Consider the following 15,439-nt stretch of genomic DNA (forward strand, 5'->3'; position numbering starts at 1 on the left):
GCTTGTCATGGGCTAAGTTGGGACACCCCTGCAGGGATTTGAACTTTCGAAAGTCGTGCCCGCGGTTATGGGCAGATGGGAATTTGTTAATGTCCGGTTGTAGATAACTTGAACCTTAACTTAATTAAAATGAGTCAACCGCGTGTGTAACCGTGATGGTCTCTTTCCGGCGGAGTTCGGGAGCGAACACGGTGTTGGAGTTATGCTTGACGTAGGTTGTTTTAGGATCACTTCTTGATCATAGATTTTCGACCGTGCTTTTGCCTTCTCTTCTCGCTCTCATTTGCGTATGTTAGCCACCATATATGTTAGTCGCTTGCTGCAGCTCCACCTCATACCTTTACCTTACCCATAAGCTTAAATAGTCTTGATCGCGAGGGTGTGAGATTGCTGAGGCCCCGTGACTCACAGATACTTCCAAAACCAGCTTGCAGGTGCCGATGAGTTCGTGCAGATGACGCAACCAAGCTCAGGGGGAGCTCGCTGAAGATCTTGTCCTTTGTGTTGTTTCGTTCTAGTTGGTCAGTAGTGGAGCCCAATTGGGGTCGATCGGGGACCTTTGTCGCATTTGGGGTTCTTCTTTTATTTTGGTTCCGTAGTCGGACCTTGATTGTATCTGGATGATGTAATGCTTTATTCTTGTATTTGTGTGAAGTGGCGATTGTAAGCCAACTATGTATCTCTTTCCCTTATGTATTACATGGGTTGTGTGAAGATTACCTCACTTGCGACATTGCTTTCAATGCGGTTATGCCTCTAAGTCGTGCTTCGACACGTGGAAGATATAGCCGCATCGAGGGCGTTACACCTCACCGGCCACGTATCGCCACGAATCGATACCGCATCTCTCCTTGACGGTCGTCTGGGGCTGTCCGGTCCAAAATGGTGCTAGACAGTTCAGCAACCACTGCCAGTTGGAGAAGCTGATTTAGCTGTTGAACGGAAGGAAATCGCTGCATGGAGTGAGAAGCTACGAAGAGAAGCTGGATCTGTGAAGTTTTGTGAACTTATAGGGTATCCGAACACACCCTTAATCATCCCTGAAAAATGTAGCATGGAGGTGATTACTCCCTACAAAAAGCCATTTCCATTGGGAAAAATGGGAGATTTGCCCATGTAAAATTATTTTTGTCTGATCTATTCTTCACCAGGGCCCGATCTCAAGGAAAAATTGCCATCACCAAAACTCTTGCCCTCCCTCTCCCCCTCTCACCCTTCCCGAAGTTCATTTTGAGAATAGACAAGACAAATATATCTGAAACTATGCCCTATAAAAAAACATGACATGCAGTAATTATTACTATGATATCTGCAATTTCCATGGTATGAATAAATCAATCGCCATGTTATTTACAAATAATTTGCCCGTGGTCCAGTAGATACAAAAAAACATGCACAAGGACATTGCCATGAAATAATAGTTGCCATCATTGTGATGATTAATTTTCCATTATATATGTAATAAAAACTATAGAACTCATACGTTGAGCAAAACACACAAAAGAACACAAAACAAATTGCAATGATTTATGGAAATAATTTTTGCCATGTGGAAAATTTATGAAAATTTCCATTTGAGTAGTACACAATTATTTAAAAAATCCAACATTATAATTTATGTTCTCTAAAATGATAGCAAAATTAGGAAACACAAAATAACAATAAAGATATAGCAACTTAAAAAAAATCTTTATAAGTCATGGCAAATGCGGAAAAAAATTCGATCGATGACATGGCAAATGTATAAATTTTGACAAATAGGTTCACATGGGCTACTTTAAAAAAATTGCCATGCCAATTGTAGAAAACAAAAAAATTGTAAATTTTGCCATGTGAGTAGGACACATGATGGCAAAATTAGGAAAAACAGATCACGAAATAGATATGGCAACTTTTTAAAAAATAATCTATATAGGACATGGTAATGGGGAAATAAAAATCATTGGTGACATGGTAAATGTATATATTTTGAGAAAAAGAGGGTCACTTGGCAAACTATAAAATGTTGTTATCGTAAATTAGCCATGGCAAATGCAGAGAGATAAAATTCTAGGTTTTGAGTATATCCAGAAGTTTGATCTCGAAAGGCAGAAATTCCAAGGCCCACTTAGCGGTTAGGCCAGCCGCATCCCTGTTGTTGATTACATCAGACAGGGGGACTTTGCTTTCTACCGTTATGGGGCAGGCCTGAAAAAAAGTGCTACAGTTTTCGGGATGCCATAAACTCCACATATGTGATCTTTTAATATTGTAAATATCTGGTTTTGCACGAAGAAAGCATCTCTAAAAACATAGTACTGGTCTCTAAACTTTGTATGTGTGTCCTTCCTCCTCGCATTCAACCACTAGGACTGCACTGACCACCCTGTTGGTTCCCTCTAGACTCTGAAGGTTGTCAGCTCCTCCTAGCCATGACTAGAAGCTATGCCCTGGAGGATGAGCTCGCCGCGATGAACTCCTGATTGCCGAAGTCGACAATCCAGCCTACAACGAAGGGTTTGGCGAGCCCGATACGGCCCACCAAATCAGTGATGTAGCACATCACGTTGGACGCAAACATCTGCCCTAGCGCGAAGACGCCGACGTGAACTGTATAACTCATCTGATCTCCGAGCTCGCCTAGCACATCTCGTTCCTGGAGCGCCACTGTCGAAATATTTTTTGGTAGATCCTTCGCTATGGTATTATGGCTAGGCGAGTAGAGCATAGAGGGAACATGAGAAGATTTACCTAGGTTCAAGCCCTCACGATGGAGATAAAACCCTACTTCTTTCTCGCATGTATTGACTGAGTATATGGTTGTACAATAACGATGGAGAGATTAAGTATTAACTATATGGCTCTTCTCTTATCGACTAGCCTAGTCCTGACTTATATGGGTACTGAGGGTGAAGCTTGTGCCTTCGTTTAAAAAAAAACAATATTGAGGGTGTAAATTTTGATGGATTTAGAAATAACTTAACAAAATGGAAATAACTTTTTATTTATTCAATCCTTTTTAAAAGGCCAACTAAATTCACATTATCAGCTCACCCTAATTAATTACTCCCTATGTCCTTAAATATAAGTCTTTCTAGAATTTTCAAATAGACTACCACATACAGATTTATATAGACATATTTTAGAGTGTAGATTTTCTCGTTTTGTTTTGTTTCGTGTGTAGTCATTTGTTAAAATATCTAAAAAGACAAATATTTTTAGGAATATATAGACATATTTTGGAGTGGTAGAAGTATATTTTTGGCTATGTTGCCAAAAGAAAAAACAGTGTGGACCTTAAGCGTCTCGACTCCATGTCCTGTTTTTCCCCCACATCGCCCAATCGCGAAGAAGGGAGCGAGGGCCGCCGCCGCCGCCGCCGATGTTTCTCATGCCGTCCCACGACGCCGGCCTGCTGCCTCGCCCGATGTTGCACTTCTTAAAGCCGCACTCTCCCCGTCCACCCATCAAATCTCCTCGCCGACGCTATCGGCGCCGATGCCGAGCACAGACGCCACTACACCCATCGGCAGCAGGTGCGGCGGCGGGGGGCAGTATCAGCAGCGGCGGAGAGCACAGGAGGGATTAATGTTGTAGGGGGGTGGCGACGGCGGCGAAGGCCTGGGAAGCGGCGGCGCATCTCAAGGTCTCCGTTCGCTCCGCACATGGGGTTAGGCTTGTGGTGGAGTTCGAGCATGGAACAAGCGGGCGAACAAGGCAGCCTCCTGCCCATATTCGCATGGTTAAATTGTGGAACCCCAAGAATAGGCGAACGCTTATCTTTTGGTGGATTCGGGGGCCTCCATGCTTGGCGCGCGGCATTGCCTCCTCACCATCCCCCTCTCTTTCTCCGCCCGTCCTCCCCCAGCCCCGATTCCAGTCCCAAAATCGTCTCCTTTCCCCATCCATCGAGGAGCTTCTTGGCAAGATGGGGAGGAAGGAGAAGGGATTCATGTGAGGTATTGCAATTTTCTCCATGTCCTGCCTTTCTATTAGCTTGATTTGTTTGCTCGTTGTAGTTTTCTGTTACAACATGATCTGCATTTGTTCAATCCGGGCACAAATTCCATGAATTTGTGCAGTTCACCTGGATAGAGTGGGGCTTTCTCTTGCTGGAAACTGTCAAATCGTTGCAAGACCCATGCGAAGTTAACAATCATGCCTTTTTGTGCTATAATTGCTCTTTTTTGTTGTTAACTTTGGCCGTTTCACTGGCCTAATGGGAATTGTTCAGTTGGGCCTAGGACGAGTGTTTGACAAAAAACTACCACTTTAAGGGTCGTCGTCCCACAGAACTACCACTTTTTAAAAAGAGTTAATACATGTTTTAGTACATAAACTTGTGGTGGTGGGAACAGTTTCATACAAAAACTAAAAAACCCCAAAAAAGTAGTACATGAACTCTACTGCCGTAACAAACGCATACAAATTGCTCACAACGTGACATTTGGCAGGCCACGTCGGATAAAGGCACGCGCCCGGCGTCTTGTTATTTTTTAGAAAGCCCCCCACTATATATATTATTTATGTTATTAGGTCCCCTGGTCAGTAGCACACAAAACTCCAAATCCTCTGCTCGCGGCGATTCCCTAATTTCAATCCCTAATAACTTCTCTCGCCCCTTGCCCTCGCCGCCGTTGTTGCTCTCATTCAACACCGCTGATCTCTCATCGCCGGCGAGAGCACAAACTACTGATGCAAGACTCACTGATGGCAGTACAACTACACTGACGTAACTGCGCTTTCGTCTGCACTAACTGAACTGACGAAAGTTCAGACTAGATGCTTACTCCTCGTCGTCCGACGACAGGGCATGAGGGCACGGGTACAGCCAGCCTCGCCGTCGTGCGCCGCCGGCTTGCGTGCGACCATCCTCAGCTGCTGGTCAAACTGTTGGCGCGCCATATATGCGTCACGCGCCGCCTCGTGGTGTGCCGCCACCCTACACACACGGTCAGAGTGTGCGGCCGTAACATGGACGTGCAGCGCTAGTACAGCTTCCTCCCTTGTTGGACGTGCGTCGCAGACGAAACGCCGGGTGGCCTCCTTGCTTGCTGCAGTGCTCACTAAAAACTGGAGTACGCGGCCGTGGAAGGCTGTAGTGAGGTCGCGTCCTCAGCGTAGAAAAGAGATATAACACGTAGTTTGAGCGAAATCCACTGATAGTGTACTGGTATATTGACTGTTGCATGTCACTGCTCATCCTGGGTTCGAGTCCCAGTACCTACAATTTTTTTTGTCATGTTACAGCAGAAGCAAAATTCAGTCATGTTGACAGCAGAAGCAAAATCTGTCAGAAATAGCCGTTAAAATTGGACAGATGTAGAAACTTCTGTTTGCACTGAATTTGACAGCAAAAAAATAGATGTTAAAATTCAGTCCAGTGCAGTAAATTTGGCAGAAACATGCATCTCCAGAACAAGTTTTTACTGAATTCAGACAAGTCTGAATTTGGTAGAAACATTCATCTAAAAAATTCAGTAAGCAAGACAACACTTAAATGTTGAATATGATCACAGTATATTGCAGAACTGATCAAGTTTTTACTGAATTTTGATCACAGCAGATTGCACACAACACTAAAGTGGGTGCATCATTACAAAAATAGTGGCTACACCATTACAAAATGAGCACTTAAAAAAATAAAGTTCATACATGAACTTCTACAAAGTAGCTTGAAGTTTATTTAAGAACTTCAAGCACTCTAGCACTGATCTCCTGGAGGTGCATTATGTGAAACTGGTACTTCATCCGTGGCATTAAGGTCTGGGATCATGTGCCTAGCTCCATCATCTCCAAACATGAGTCTATATAGTGGATACTGAGATGGATCAGTGCCAGATCCAGTCCAAGCTCCTCCTATGTCTGCTCCATTCCAAGCTCCTCCTACTCCTATGCCTGCTCCATTCCAAGCTCCCCCTACTCCTATGCCTGCTCCATTCCAAGCTCCTCCTACTCCTATGCCTGCTCCATTCCAAGCTCCTCCTATGGCCGCTCCATTGTCAAATCCTCCTATGCCTGCTCCATTCCAAGCCCCCCCTACTCCTATGCCTGCTCCATTCCAAGCACCTCCTATGGCTGCTCCATTGTCAAATCCCCTCCTATGCCTGCTCCATTTCCAAATCCTCCTGTGCCAAATCCACTCCAAGCTCCTCCTATGCCTGCTTCACTGCCAGCCCCTCCAATGTATGTTCCATTGGCATCTACTTCTCTGCCAGCTCCATTGGTAGCCCCTCTCCCAACTCCTCTTGCTCTTATTCCTCCTCTGCCAGCTCCTCTCCCAGCTCCTTTTGCTCTTGTTCCTCCTCTGCCAGCTCCTCTCCCAACTCCACTTTCAGTACTGCATGTTGTTGTTTTTCTTTTGTTTTGTCTTCCTGCTTGTGCACTAGAACCAGGTTCATCTAGATGTGTTTGCTCACTTATAGTTCTTGATTTTCTTCTGGCTCTCACCCTTCCTCTGTTGGTTGTCGTGGTCGTTCTTGTCCTTTGAGGAATTGAGTCTATAGCATCAAGCACAAAAGCTGCTTGCTCTGGCAACGGTCCTGGTGGTGTCACTTGGCTCACATATGCTCTATCCTGCAAATGTGAAGATGCAAACAAAATAACTGGATTTATAATAAGCAAGAGAAATAACTAGATTTATACAAGTGCAAGTGCTAGGAGAAGTGCAAGAAATACAGTTATGTGATACTAAAAAAACAAGTGCTTGCTTTATGAATTTTACCTCATGGCCCATCATGTACACCATGCTAGTTCTAACATTCATTGGGTCCAACCTGGGATTTAGTCTTGCTGGCATTATGTCCTGCAAAGATAATGCATGCATAATTAAGTTGGATAACTTGCAGAATTGTCTATGTTGCATAATTAAGTAACTTGCAAAAAGTATATATGTTGCAAAATTCAGTGACTTGCCTGAAGAATTGAAGGATCTTCTATTTCTTCTTCTTCATCTAGTTGAGCTTCAACTTCTGCTGCCATGTACTTGTCATGCCCTTTCTTGTTATGATCGGATTTTCCACAGATAGAGCAATGCATGGTCACACCCTTCTTGTTGAGATATATACTACCATCTTTTTTCTTCTTCTCTTCTGGGGTCTTTTTCCTATTCTTTGGTGGCCTGCCCATTACCTTTGTGAAAACTGGTGGGTGTACTCTAATCCCATTCATTTTCTGCCAGTGAGCTTTATCTCTCATAGGCATGATGTTGTGACCATATGCCTTTAGATAGGTTTCTATACTATAGCATTTGTGGACCAACTCTTCTGGATCTATCCTATCAGCTCTACAGCAAGCAATTGTATGATTGCAGGGCACCCCACTAAGTTGAAATCTTTTACAATCACAACACCTAGCAGGAATGTCTATAATGTATGTGTTGTTTCCAGACTCAACGGAATATACTCCAAGACCACAATGAGTTGGATAGCAGTTACCAGAGTACTCCGCATTCTTGTCCAACTTCTTCCTGATCTTGGGGCAGATTCTTCCTGTCCACTTCTCCATTGCTTCCCTCTGCTTACTCTCATGCCTTACAATCATCTTGTGCATTATACAATCTAGCATAGACACAATGCAAAGCTCCCTTGCATCCAAGATGTAGCTGCAAGTACATACAAATGACAAAATACATAATTAGCTCAAGTAACAAGTGTTGAAGTGACAACACAAATGCTCAAGTAACAAATCATTAAAGTTCAATCAAATCCCACCTATTGTATACTTCTGACATGTTGTTCAGTAGTATGTCACACTTCGGGAAATCTGAGAAAAATGCTTTGACCCACTGGTTCGGGTGCTTCCCATCCAACCAATTGTAAGCTGCTTCATTCTCCTCCTTGAGCTTGTCTCTATTCAATTTCCATTTGTCCATATTTGTAGACCTAGCAATGGCCCAAAGCATATTCTTCATTGTTTCACCTTTGAACTTTTGATGAAAGTTCTGGTACAAGTGTCTAACACAAAATCTGTGTTCTGCATCTGGGAAGACCTTTTCAATAGCATTGATTAATCCCTTTTGCCTATCACTCATGATAGTGAATGGAGAAGTGTTGAGAATATTTAGATCATTTTTTAGTGTAGTGAGGAACCATTCCCATGTAAATGTGGACTCCACCTCAACCATGCCCATGGCAATTGGGAAGATGCAGTCATTTGGGTCTATGCCCACAGCTGTAAGCAACTGCCCTTTATACTTGCTCTTCAAGTGACATCCATCAACAAAGATTATTGGCCTGCAACCATTCAAGAAGCCTCTCTTGCATGCATCATAAGACCAATGTAGTGATGATAGATGATCCTTTGGCTCTAGGTCATCCTTCTCCTTCACCTTTGTTGTGCAAGCTATAAATTTGCTTCCAGGGTTGCTTCTCCTCAATTCCTGGCCATAATCCCATAGCATGCTATACTGAGCTGCTTCATCTCCATTAATGATCCTCAATGCTTCTTTCCTGGCTCTGCCCAACTTCATTCTGTCTGGTAGCAACTTAAACTGTTTCTGAACTTTTCTTCCAAATGTAACCAAGTCCATCTTCTTATTGTCTCTAAATTCATCTATGAACATTTGTGTGAGATATTTAACTGTCAAGCACTTGGAGTTCCATATTTTCTGACATGTGTGGTCTCCATTGTACTCTCTCACAACAATGCTGCCTGTTCTATTGTCTTTTGAAGCTTTAAGCTTCCAAGGACAATCAGATTGACATGATGCGTTTAACCTCTCTGCCTCATTCCTTGGTTTATAAATTTTAACTCTATTTTTGACACTGTATGCAGTGAGTGCAGCCCTTAGTTCTTTCATTTCTCCAAATACCAAGCCAACCCTGAACATTGGGTTGTTGCTATCCAGCTCTGGATTGAATACTCTAAATCTGTAATTAAGCTTCTCAAGCTCTTCCTTGGACAGATTGAGGTCATCGTCATCTAATGGGTCCTCTTCGTCAAATATTTCAGCTTGCTTCTCATTATTGTCATTCAACTCTGGATCCACATTCTCAGCAAACAGATCATCATCCCCATCTTCGCAGTCAAAGTCACTCTCATAAAAGTCCGAGTCGGTCTGTGCATCTTCTGCTTCCCCTGATTCCCCTGCTTCCTCCTCCTCCCCTGTTTCCTCCTCTTCCCTCGCCTCCTCTGCATATGAACCAGAAGTCCCTTCTCCAAACTGACCAGACCTTGGCAATTTTCTAGGTAGTGTTGGGCATCTATTGAGTATGACATCGTCGCCATACAAAGTCCTTATTTTGTTTTCCTCGTCCACTATTACATCCAATGTTTTATCTTCTTTGCTTGCAGTGACCATAGCAGCAATTGCTTCCTCAGTGTCCACACAGACAAGGCCATCCATAATATCTTTCCCTGGCAAAACCCAATACACTTTGAATGGATCAGTGGGATCATAATCCAACCTGGACAAACAGTACTTCACCATGCCCAATGACCATGTATCAACATGGCAGCAGTCGAAAGCATCATGTGTACATCCAATATTTGTATATGATCTGTTTGTAGTTGTACCCTGCCCTATGAATATCCCATTGTGCTCAAACTCAACTGAAAACAACTGAGTGTCTTCTCCATTTGTCACTGCACAAAGCGGAACATTTCAAAACTCAGCAACTGAATTACTTATGTATGCAATTCAACACATAAGTGGACATATGCACTGAATAAAACTGTAACTGGAGAAATATATAAGTGAAAATGGACATAGGCAGTGAAGATAACTCTAAATGAAGAGAGACATGGCAGAAAATGTACTAACATATTTGTAACTGAAGATATGTGCACCCGAACATATTAGTAATTTAAAAATGCAGTAGAAATGAACACTTGTTAAAAATGCACTCTTTCTGACAAATGCACACTTCCATAAATTAAAATCCACTCTTTTAAACTGGAATTGCAGTACACACTTCATTTTGCAGTGATCTTAAGTTCAGTTTTCTGCCCACTCTTTTAAACTGGAACTGAAATTGCAGTACACACTCTTTTGATCTGAAATTGCAGTAGACATGTGCAGTTAAAAACTGAAGTTTTCATCAGCAAACATGGACTCAACACATGGACAGCATTACAATGCTATAAACAGCAGTACAGAGGCATGGATTCCTATCAATAGTAGTAGACAAACTACACTTCCATATTGGTATCTTCAACGGCATCTGAATGCTAAAATCACCTCTTTAATCCCCATCAACAGCACCAGACAAACTACAACAGCAGCACATCAACTACAGAATCAAACCCACACCGATTAGGTTCCTGATTGCAGCCTCGATCCCCAAAAACCTAGTCTACCATCAATCCGCACAGGAAACTCATACCAATCCACACAGGAAACACCTACTGTTCAGCACTAAATATGACGAACATGGATTGATCATCTGGGCCACCTAAACCTAACCAAACCCAGGCCAATTAGGTTCCCAATTGCGGTATAGAGGAAGGGATTCGGTACATACCGTACTCGGGAGGGAACTCCCCTGGTTCGCGAAGCCGCGGCTCCATCGATCGCCGGCGCCGCCACGCCCAAGACGGTGTCACCCTGGGTCGCCGTCGAGGACGAGACAGGGGAGGGGTTTGGGGAGGGGTTACGAGGGCGTCGGCTGTATATCTGAACCGTCGAGGGTGTTTTTGTTTAACTCTATTCAGCCTGGCGCGAGTGAGGACGAAAGACTGAATTTTGCGACAAGTCCGGGGGGTTTCTAGATAAATGCAGGTTGTTGACGTGGCACTCCACGCGGACTAGTTCGGACAGATTTGTATGCGTTTGTTACGGCAGTAGAGCTCATGTACTACTTTTTTGGGGTTTTTTAGTTTTTGTATGAAACTGTTCCCACCACCACAAGTTTATGTACTAAAACATGTATTAACTCTTTTAAAAAGTGGTCGAAAACTACCAAAAATTCTTAATTTTGTGACTAAAAACTACCAGTTTCACTTGATGATCGTTTTAGACGATTTAAATAGAAAACTGACAAAATTGGCCCACCCGTCAGGGCTAATGTGGCTGAAAAGTCAATGCCAGGGGAGACTGGCCCACCCGCAGCCGTCGCCTCCCACCTCTCACCCCCACCCGCGCTGCAGATCGACGCCGCCGGACCTGTCCCCCGTCTCGCCGCCGGACCCGTCCCCCCGTCTCGCCGCCGATGGACTCCCGGGGTCCGACGCCTGCTCCCGTCTCTGTCACGGACGCGCCCAAGGCCCCCAAGAAGCAGGCGCGCCACCGGCCTGTAGCGGACGCGCCCGGACCGGCTGCCAAGGACGCGAGTCCGATGACTTGCCGCTGCCGCCCAGTGCCCACACGCGATAGCTCTCCAGGCGCAGGGGCATGGGTTGTCTCGCGCACCAAGACAAGCGGGCGACGGCGCTAGGCACCAGCGACGGGAGGCGGAGATGAGGGGCGACCGAAGGGAACTCCGGCGAGGCGGCGGACGCGAGGCAGCGGATCTGGTCGGCGACGAGCTGCTCAACCTGTTCGCCGCCAGCCCCGACGGACTAGCTTCCGGCAGCAAGGGCTCGCCGCGACGGTGGTCCTGATTCCGGGGGAGGGAGAGCCGGCCTTCGGCGGCAACCAGGATGACGACGACGTGGAGGACGCCTCGCCGGGCAGCAAGGAGCTGGCGACCACAGCGTGCAGCAGGGGCGTCTCCCCGGCGGGCGCGTCACCGGAGTTTGACCTCCTTCCCTCCCATGCACAGAAGCTGTTTGTGAAAATGCCAAAGAAAGATAGAGAGAGGAGGAAGAAGAATAACGTGTGGGTCCCACCTGTAATAACGGTCAACTGAACGGTCAACATGTTTAAATCGTCTAAACTGTCTATTACCTGAAACTGGTAGTTTTTAGTCACAAAATTAAGATTTTTTGGTAGTTTTCGACCACTTTTTAAAAAGTGGTAGTTCTGTGGGACGACGACCCCTAAAGTGGTAGTTTTTTGTCAAACACTCGGCCTAGGACCCCTGGTTAGTCCTTTTCAAACAAAATTAACAATCTCGGTAACAATTTTAAGTGTAAGGAAGAATGTGAAATGATAGATGAGGATTGCACACGATATTACACTGTACAGGTTGATGCTTTTCAAACTATAAGCTCTTTACCTGGTATTACACAATCTTATGTAAGTGGATGCACAAGCTTAGATAAGCCAGAGTAGCCCTCAAAAGGTCATGGTGGCTATCGTCTTAGAAACTAAAGTATTTGCAAAATATAAGTGCCTTATCCTGAGTTCATCGAGATGCATAGCTTATCTCGTCTGCTTGGAGATCAGATGGCCAGCACGCAGTTCACCTAGCAACTTGACTAGATGTGTATTTTTGCCAGCACAAAGGGCCAACTAACAACACAAATAAGAATTGGGCAGACGCTCTGCCATCAAATATATATATATTTGATTAATTCTATTGATGTAAATACTAAAAGTGCGCATGGAGTTTTCTGGTAGAGCTCTACTGCTCTTGTCCTCTTATGAAAGTTGACATAAATTGACTTGATATATGAGAAGTGCTGAACTCATACGAAATTATTAAGATTTATAAGTGTATGCGTCCTTTCTGGTTGCCAGTCAAGCAATGCTAACCTACCTCATATAATTTTGGTAGTCATGATTCCTGAACATATATCAGCATAATGTTTCATTTATTAACTTGCTAGTTACTTTTCAGGTACCCAATAGTAATGCTATCCATGATAATTATTTGAACTCACCATCGCGTAATTCCTGCATGCCGTGGGATGGAGGAACTGAATGTTGAAGGAGCGCAGAAAGTGGAGGAACTGAATGTCAAAGGGGTGCAGCAAGAGGAGGAACTGAATGTTAAAGGGGTACATCAAGTAGCTGTTGTTCCAGACACTGCCGGCTCACTGGAAAACTTGACTGATTCAAAGCCTCTTGTTTCTGTTGTTTTTACTGAAAGTTCCCCAGATGGTCATAACAGACATTTAAGTGAAGATTTAAGTTCGCTTACAATTAATAATATACGTGTGAATGGGGAGGAGATTTGCCACAACCAATCTAAGGGGAATGGTCACAATAGAAATTTCAGTGAAGATATAGGTTCCCTTACAATTAATGAATGTCGTGCAAACAAAGTAGAGGAAAATTGTCATGACCAGCTTGAAGGGAAGGAACAACAACAAATTAGTCGCCATAACTCAGCTGAAAGAAACATTTTTAAGGCAGCGGAGATCGCCGAACGTTTCATTCAGGCTCTAGATAATAGAGTTCTTGTTGAAACTGCAGCACCGATTGAATCTGTTAAAGATGCTGTTAGTAAATTTGGAGGGATTCTTGACTGGAAAGAGGTGATGGCTCTTTTTCTCAAATGTTTATTGTACTTCTTATTGCCTTGTCTTGGCTCTACAAGCTTATGATTTTAATACCTTTTTCAGAGGCGTAAAAATGTTCAACTCAAACTTGACAAGGTGCGGGAAGAAGGCCCCGAGTACCAGAGAAGATTCATAGCTGAAGAAGTTGAGAAAAGCAAAGTTCTGCAGGAGCTGTGTAGCACCAGGCGGATCATAGAAGGGCTGAAATTAAGCCTGGAGAAAGCACAAACTGGAGCATTGCAAGCACAGCAAGATGCAGAGCTCGCTGAGATACGATACAAAGAGATACAACAGGGTATTGCTCGCAAAGAGAGTGCTGCAGTGAAGGCAGAGATTGTTCTTGCCAAAGAACGCTACGCGACTGCCTTAGCAGACTTGCAGTCAGTTAAAGAGGAGCTAGAGCAGCTTGAGAAGGAACACACAGCTTTAATTACGCATAGGGAGAATGCTGAGATTAGAGCACATGAATCCACTGCCGCGTCTCAGGAGATTGAGAAGATCGTGGAGGACCTTACCCTTGAGCTCATCTCACTGAAAGAGTCACTTACCTCTTCGCACGCTACCCACATTATAGCAGAGGAGCGAAGAATAAATGTGGCTTTGGCGTATGAGCAAGAAAAGCTGGATTCGCAGAATGAGTTGAAGCAAGCTGAGGAGGAGATTCAAAAGCTGAATGGCGAGATCTCGGCCAATAAAGATCTTGAGTCTAAGCTAGAAGCTGCTTCTGCGTTGCTGGCAAATCTGCAAAGTGACTTTACTGCTTATATGGAAGGGATACTGCCTGAGAAGGAAAGCGAGGTTGGAGAGAAAGTGCGATCCATGGTTAGTGTCCAGATGAAGCTGGCAAAGACCAGGAAAGAGCTTGACGATATGAGGACAAACATCGAAACGGCCAAGGATGAGGTGAAAGGGCTGTGGAATACTGCTGCTGCATTACGAGCTGATCTAGAGAAGGAGAAGGCAGACCTCACAGCATTGAAAGATAAAGTGCATCATGCAACAGTTTCTGTCTCGTCTCTCCAGGAAGAACTGAGAAAGACGATGCGTGAACTCAGCGTTGTACAGGAGAGAACAGAAGCGGCTAAAATGCCCATAGAGCTACAGAAGGCTACTCAAGAAACACAACTAGCAAAGGCGAAGGCTCGGTTGGCCTGCGATGAGGTTACAAGGGCTAGTGAAGAGGCAGACCGAGCTAAGGCAGACGTCAACATTGTCCAGTTGAAGCAAGAAGCAGTTTCAAGGGAGATACTCGCGGTTAAAGCATCAGAAGAGATTGCAATGGCCTCAGCAAATGCACTGCAAGAATACAAAGAGGAGGGAGAAATAGATCCCCAAGCTAACCGAGGAAGTGACAAGAGCATGATGGTACCACTTGAAGACTACGATGCGTTGAACAAGAGAGCAAAGGAAGCCGATGACCGAGCTAAGAAGCGGGTTATGGAGGCAGTTGAGAAGATCAAGGAGGCCAAGGAGGGAGAGGTGAGGAGCTTGGATAAGTTGCATCAGCTGACCAAACAGATTGATGAAAGGAGGGAGGCGCTGAGGGACGCGCATGAGAAAGTCATCACAGCACAAGACAACAAGTTGACAATGGAGAACGAGCTGAGGAAAAGAAGAGCCAAGCATGGCCAACATTACACGGCGGGCGATGCCGATCTCGCGATTCCCGGTGTCTGCCTTCTGAATGATAGTGCATGCTCTTTTGATGCAGCGGGATCGTCTGCTTCTCATGCGCAAGGAGGAGGCCTAGGTAGAGCCGACACCATCGCGACAACTGCAGCAGCAGAGCCAAAGGCGCGGAAGTCCTTCTTCCCTCGCTCCATAGCGATGATGTTCATGAATAGGAAGAAGACACATTCGAAGTGAACCTCCGTAGTTTGCTGATTTCCTATGGTATGATCCCTCTGTACATGTATCAAGTAGGTTACACAATTTTTTTTACACCGATTGTACTTATCGTTCAGAAATGAAATCTGATTTCGTCGGTCTGAGCTTGTCACCAACCTTGCAATCTTTTCTCTTTGTCAATGAAGCTGTCTTCGTTAGAATCAGAAGAAGCATACCTCTGAACCTGTTGACAGTGTTTTCTTTTCGTCATTTAGCTTGACGATTTGTTATCTCTCACATGAGCATT

At 44.6% G+C, this 15,439-nt stretch overlaps 2 protein-coding genes across 2 annotated transcripts; one reads left to right on the forward strand and one right to left on the reverse strand.

The window, feature by feature from the left end:
- The first annotated feature begins 3,199 nt into the window (after positions 1-3,199).
- LOC125509557 (protein WEAK CHLOROPLAST MOVEMENT UNDER BLUE LIGHT 1) lies at positions 3,200-15,293 on the forward strand. Its single transcript, XM_048674545.2, has 3 exons — positions 3,200-3,938; positions 12,642-13,281; positions 13,369-15,293. Exons 2-3 carry the CDS (start codon positions 12,712-12,714, stop codon positions 15,169-15,171), a joined length of 2,373 nt encoding a protein of 790 aa, XP_048530502.2. The 5' UTR covers positions 3,200-3,938; positions 12,642-12,711; the 3' UTR covers positions 15,172-15,293.
- LOC147971821 (uncharacterized) lies at positions 6,629-9,558 on the reverse strand. The gene is made up of 2 exons (XM_087526363.1): positions 7,692-9,558; positions 6,629-7,582 (listed from the first exon to the last, which is right to left on the reverse strand). The coding sequence occupies exons 1-2, from the start codon at positions 9,407-9,409 to the stop codon at positions 6,883-6,885; spliced, it is 2,418 nt and encodes an 805-aa protein (XP_087382489.1). The 5' UTR covers positions 9,410-9,558; the 3' UTR covers positions 6,629-6,882.
- Positions 15,294-15,439: the final 146 nt, after the last annotated feature.

Source organism: Triticum urartu, chromosome 5A, assembly GCF_056163025.1.
Source record: "Triticum urartu cultivar PI428250 chromosome 5A, HENAU_Tu73, whole genome shotgun sequence".
Classification (NCBI taxonomy): domain Eukaryota; kingdom Viridiplantae; phylum Streptophyta; class Magnoliopsida; order Poales; family Poaceae; genus Triticum; species Triticum urartu.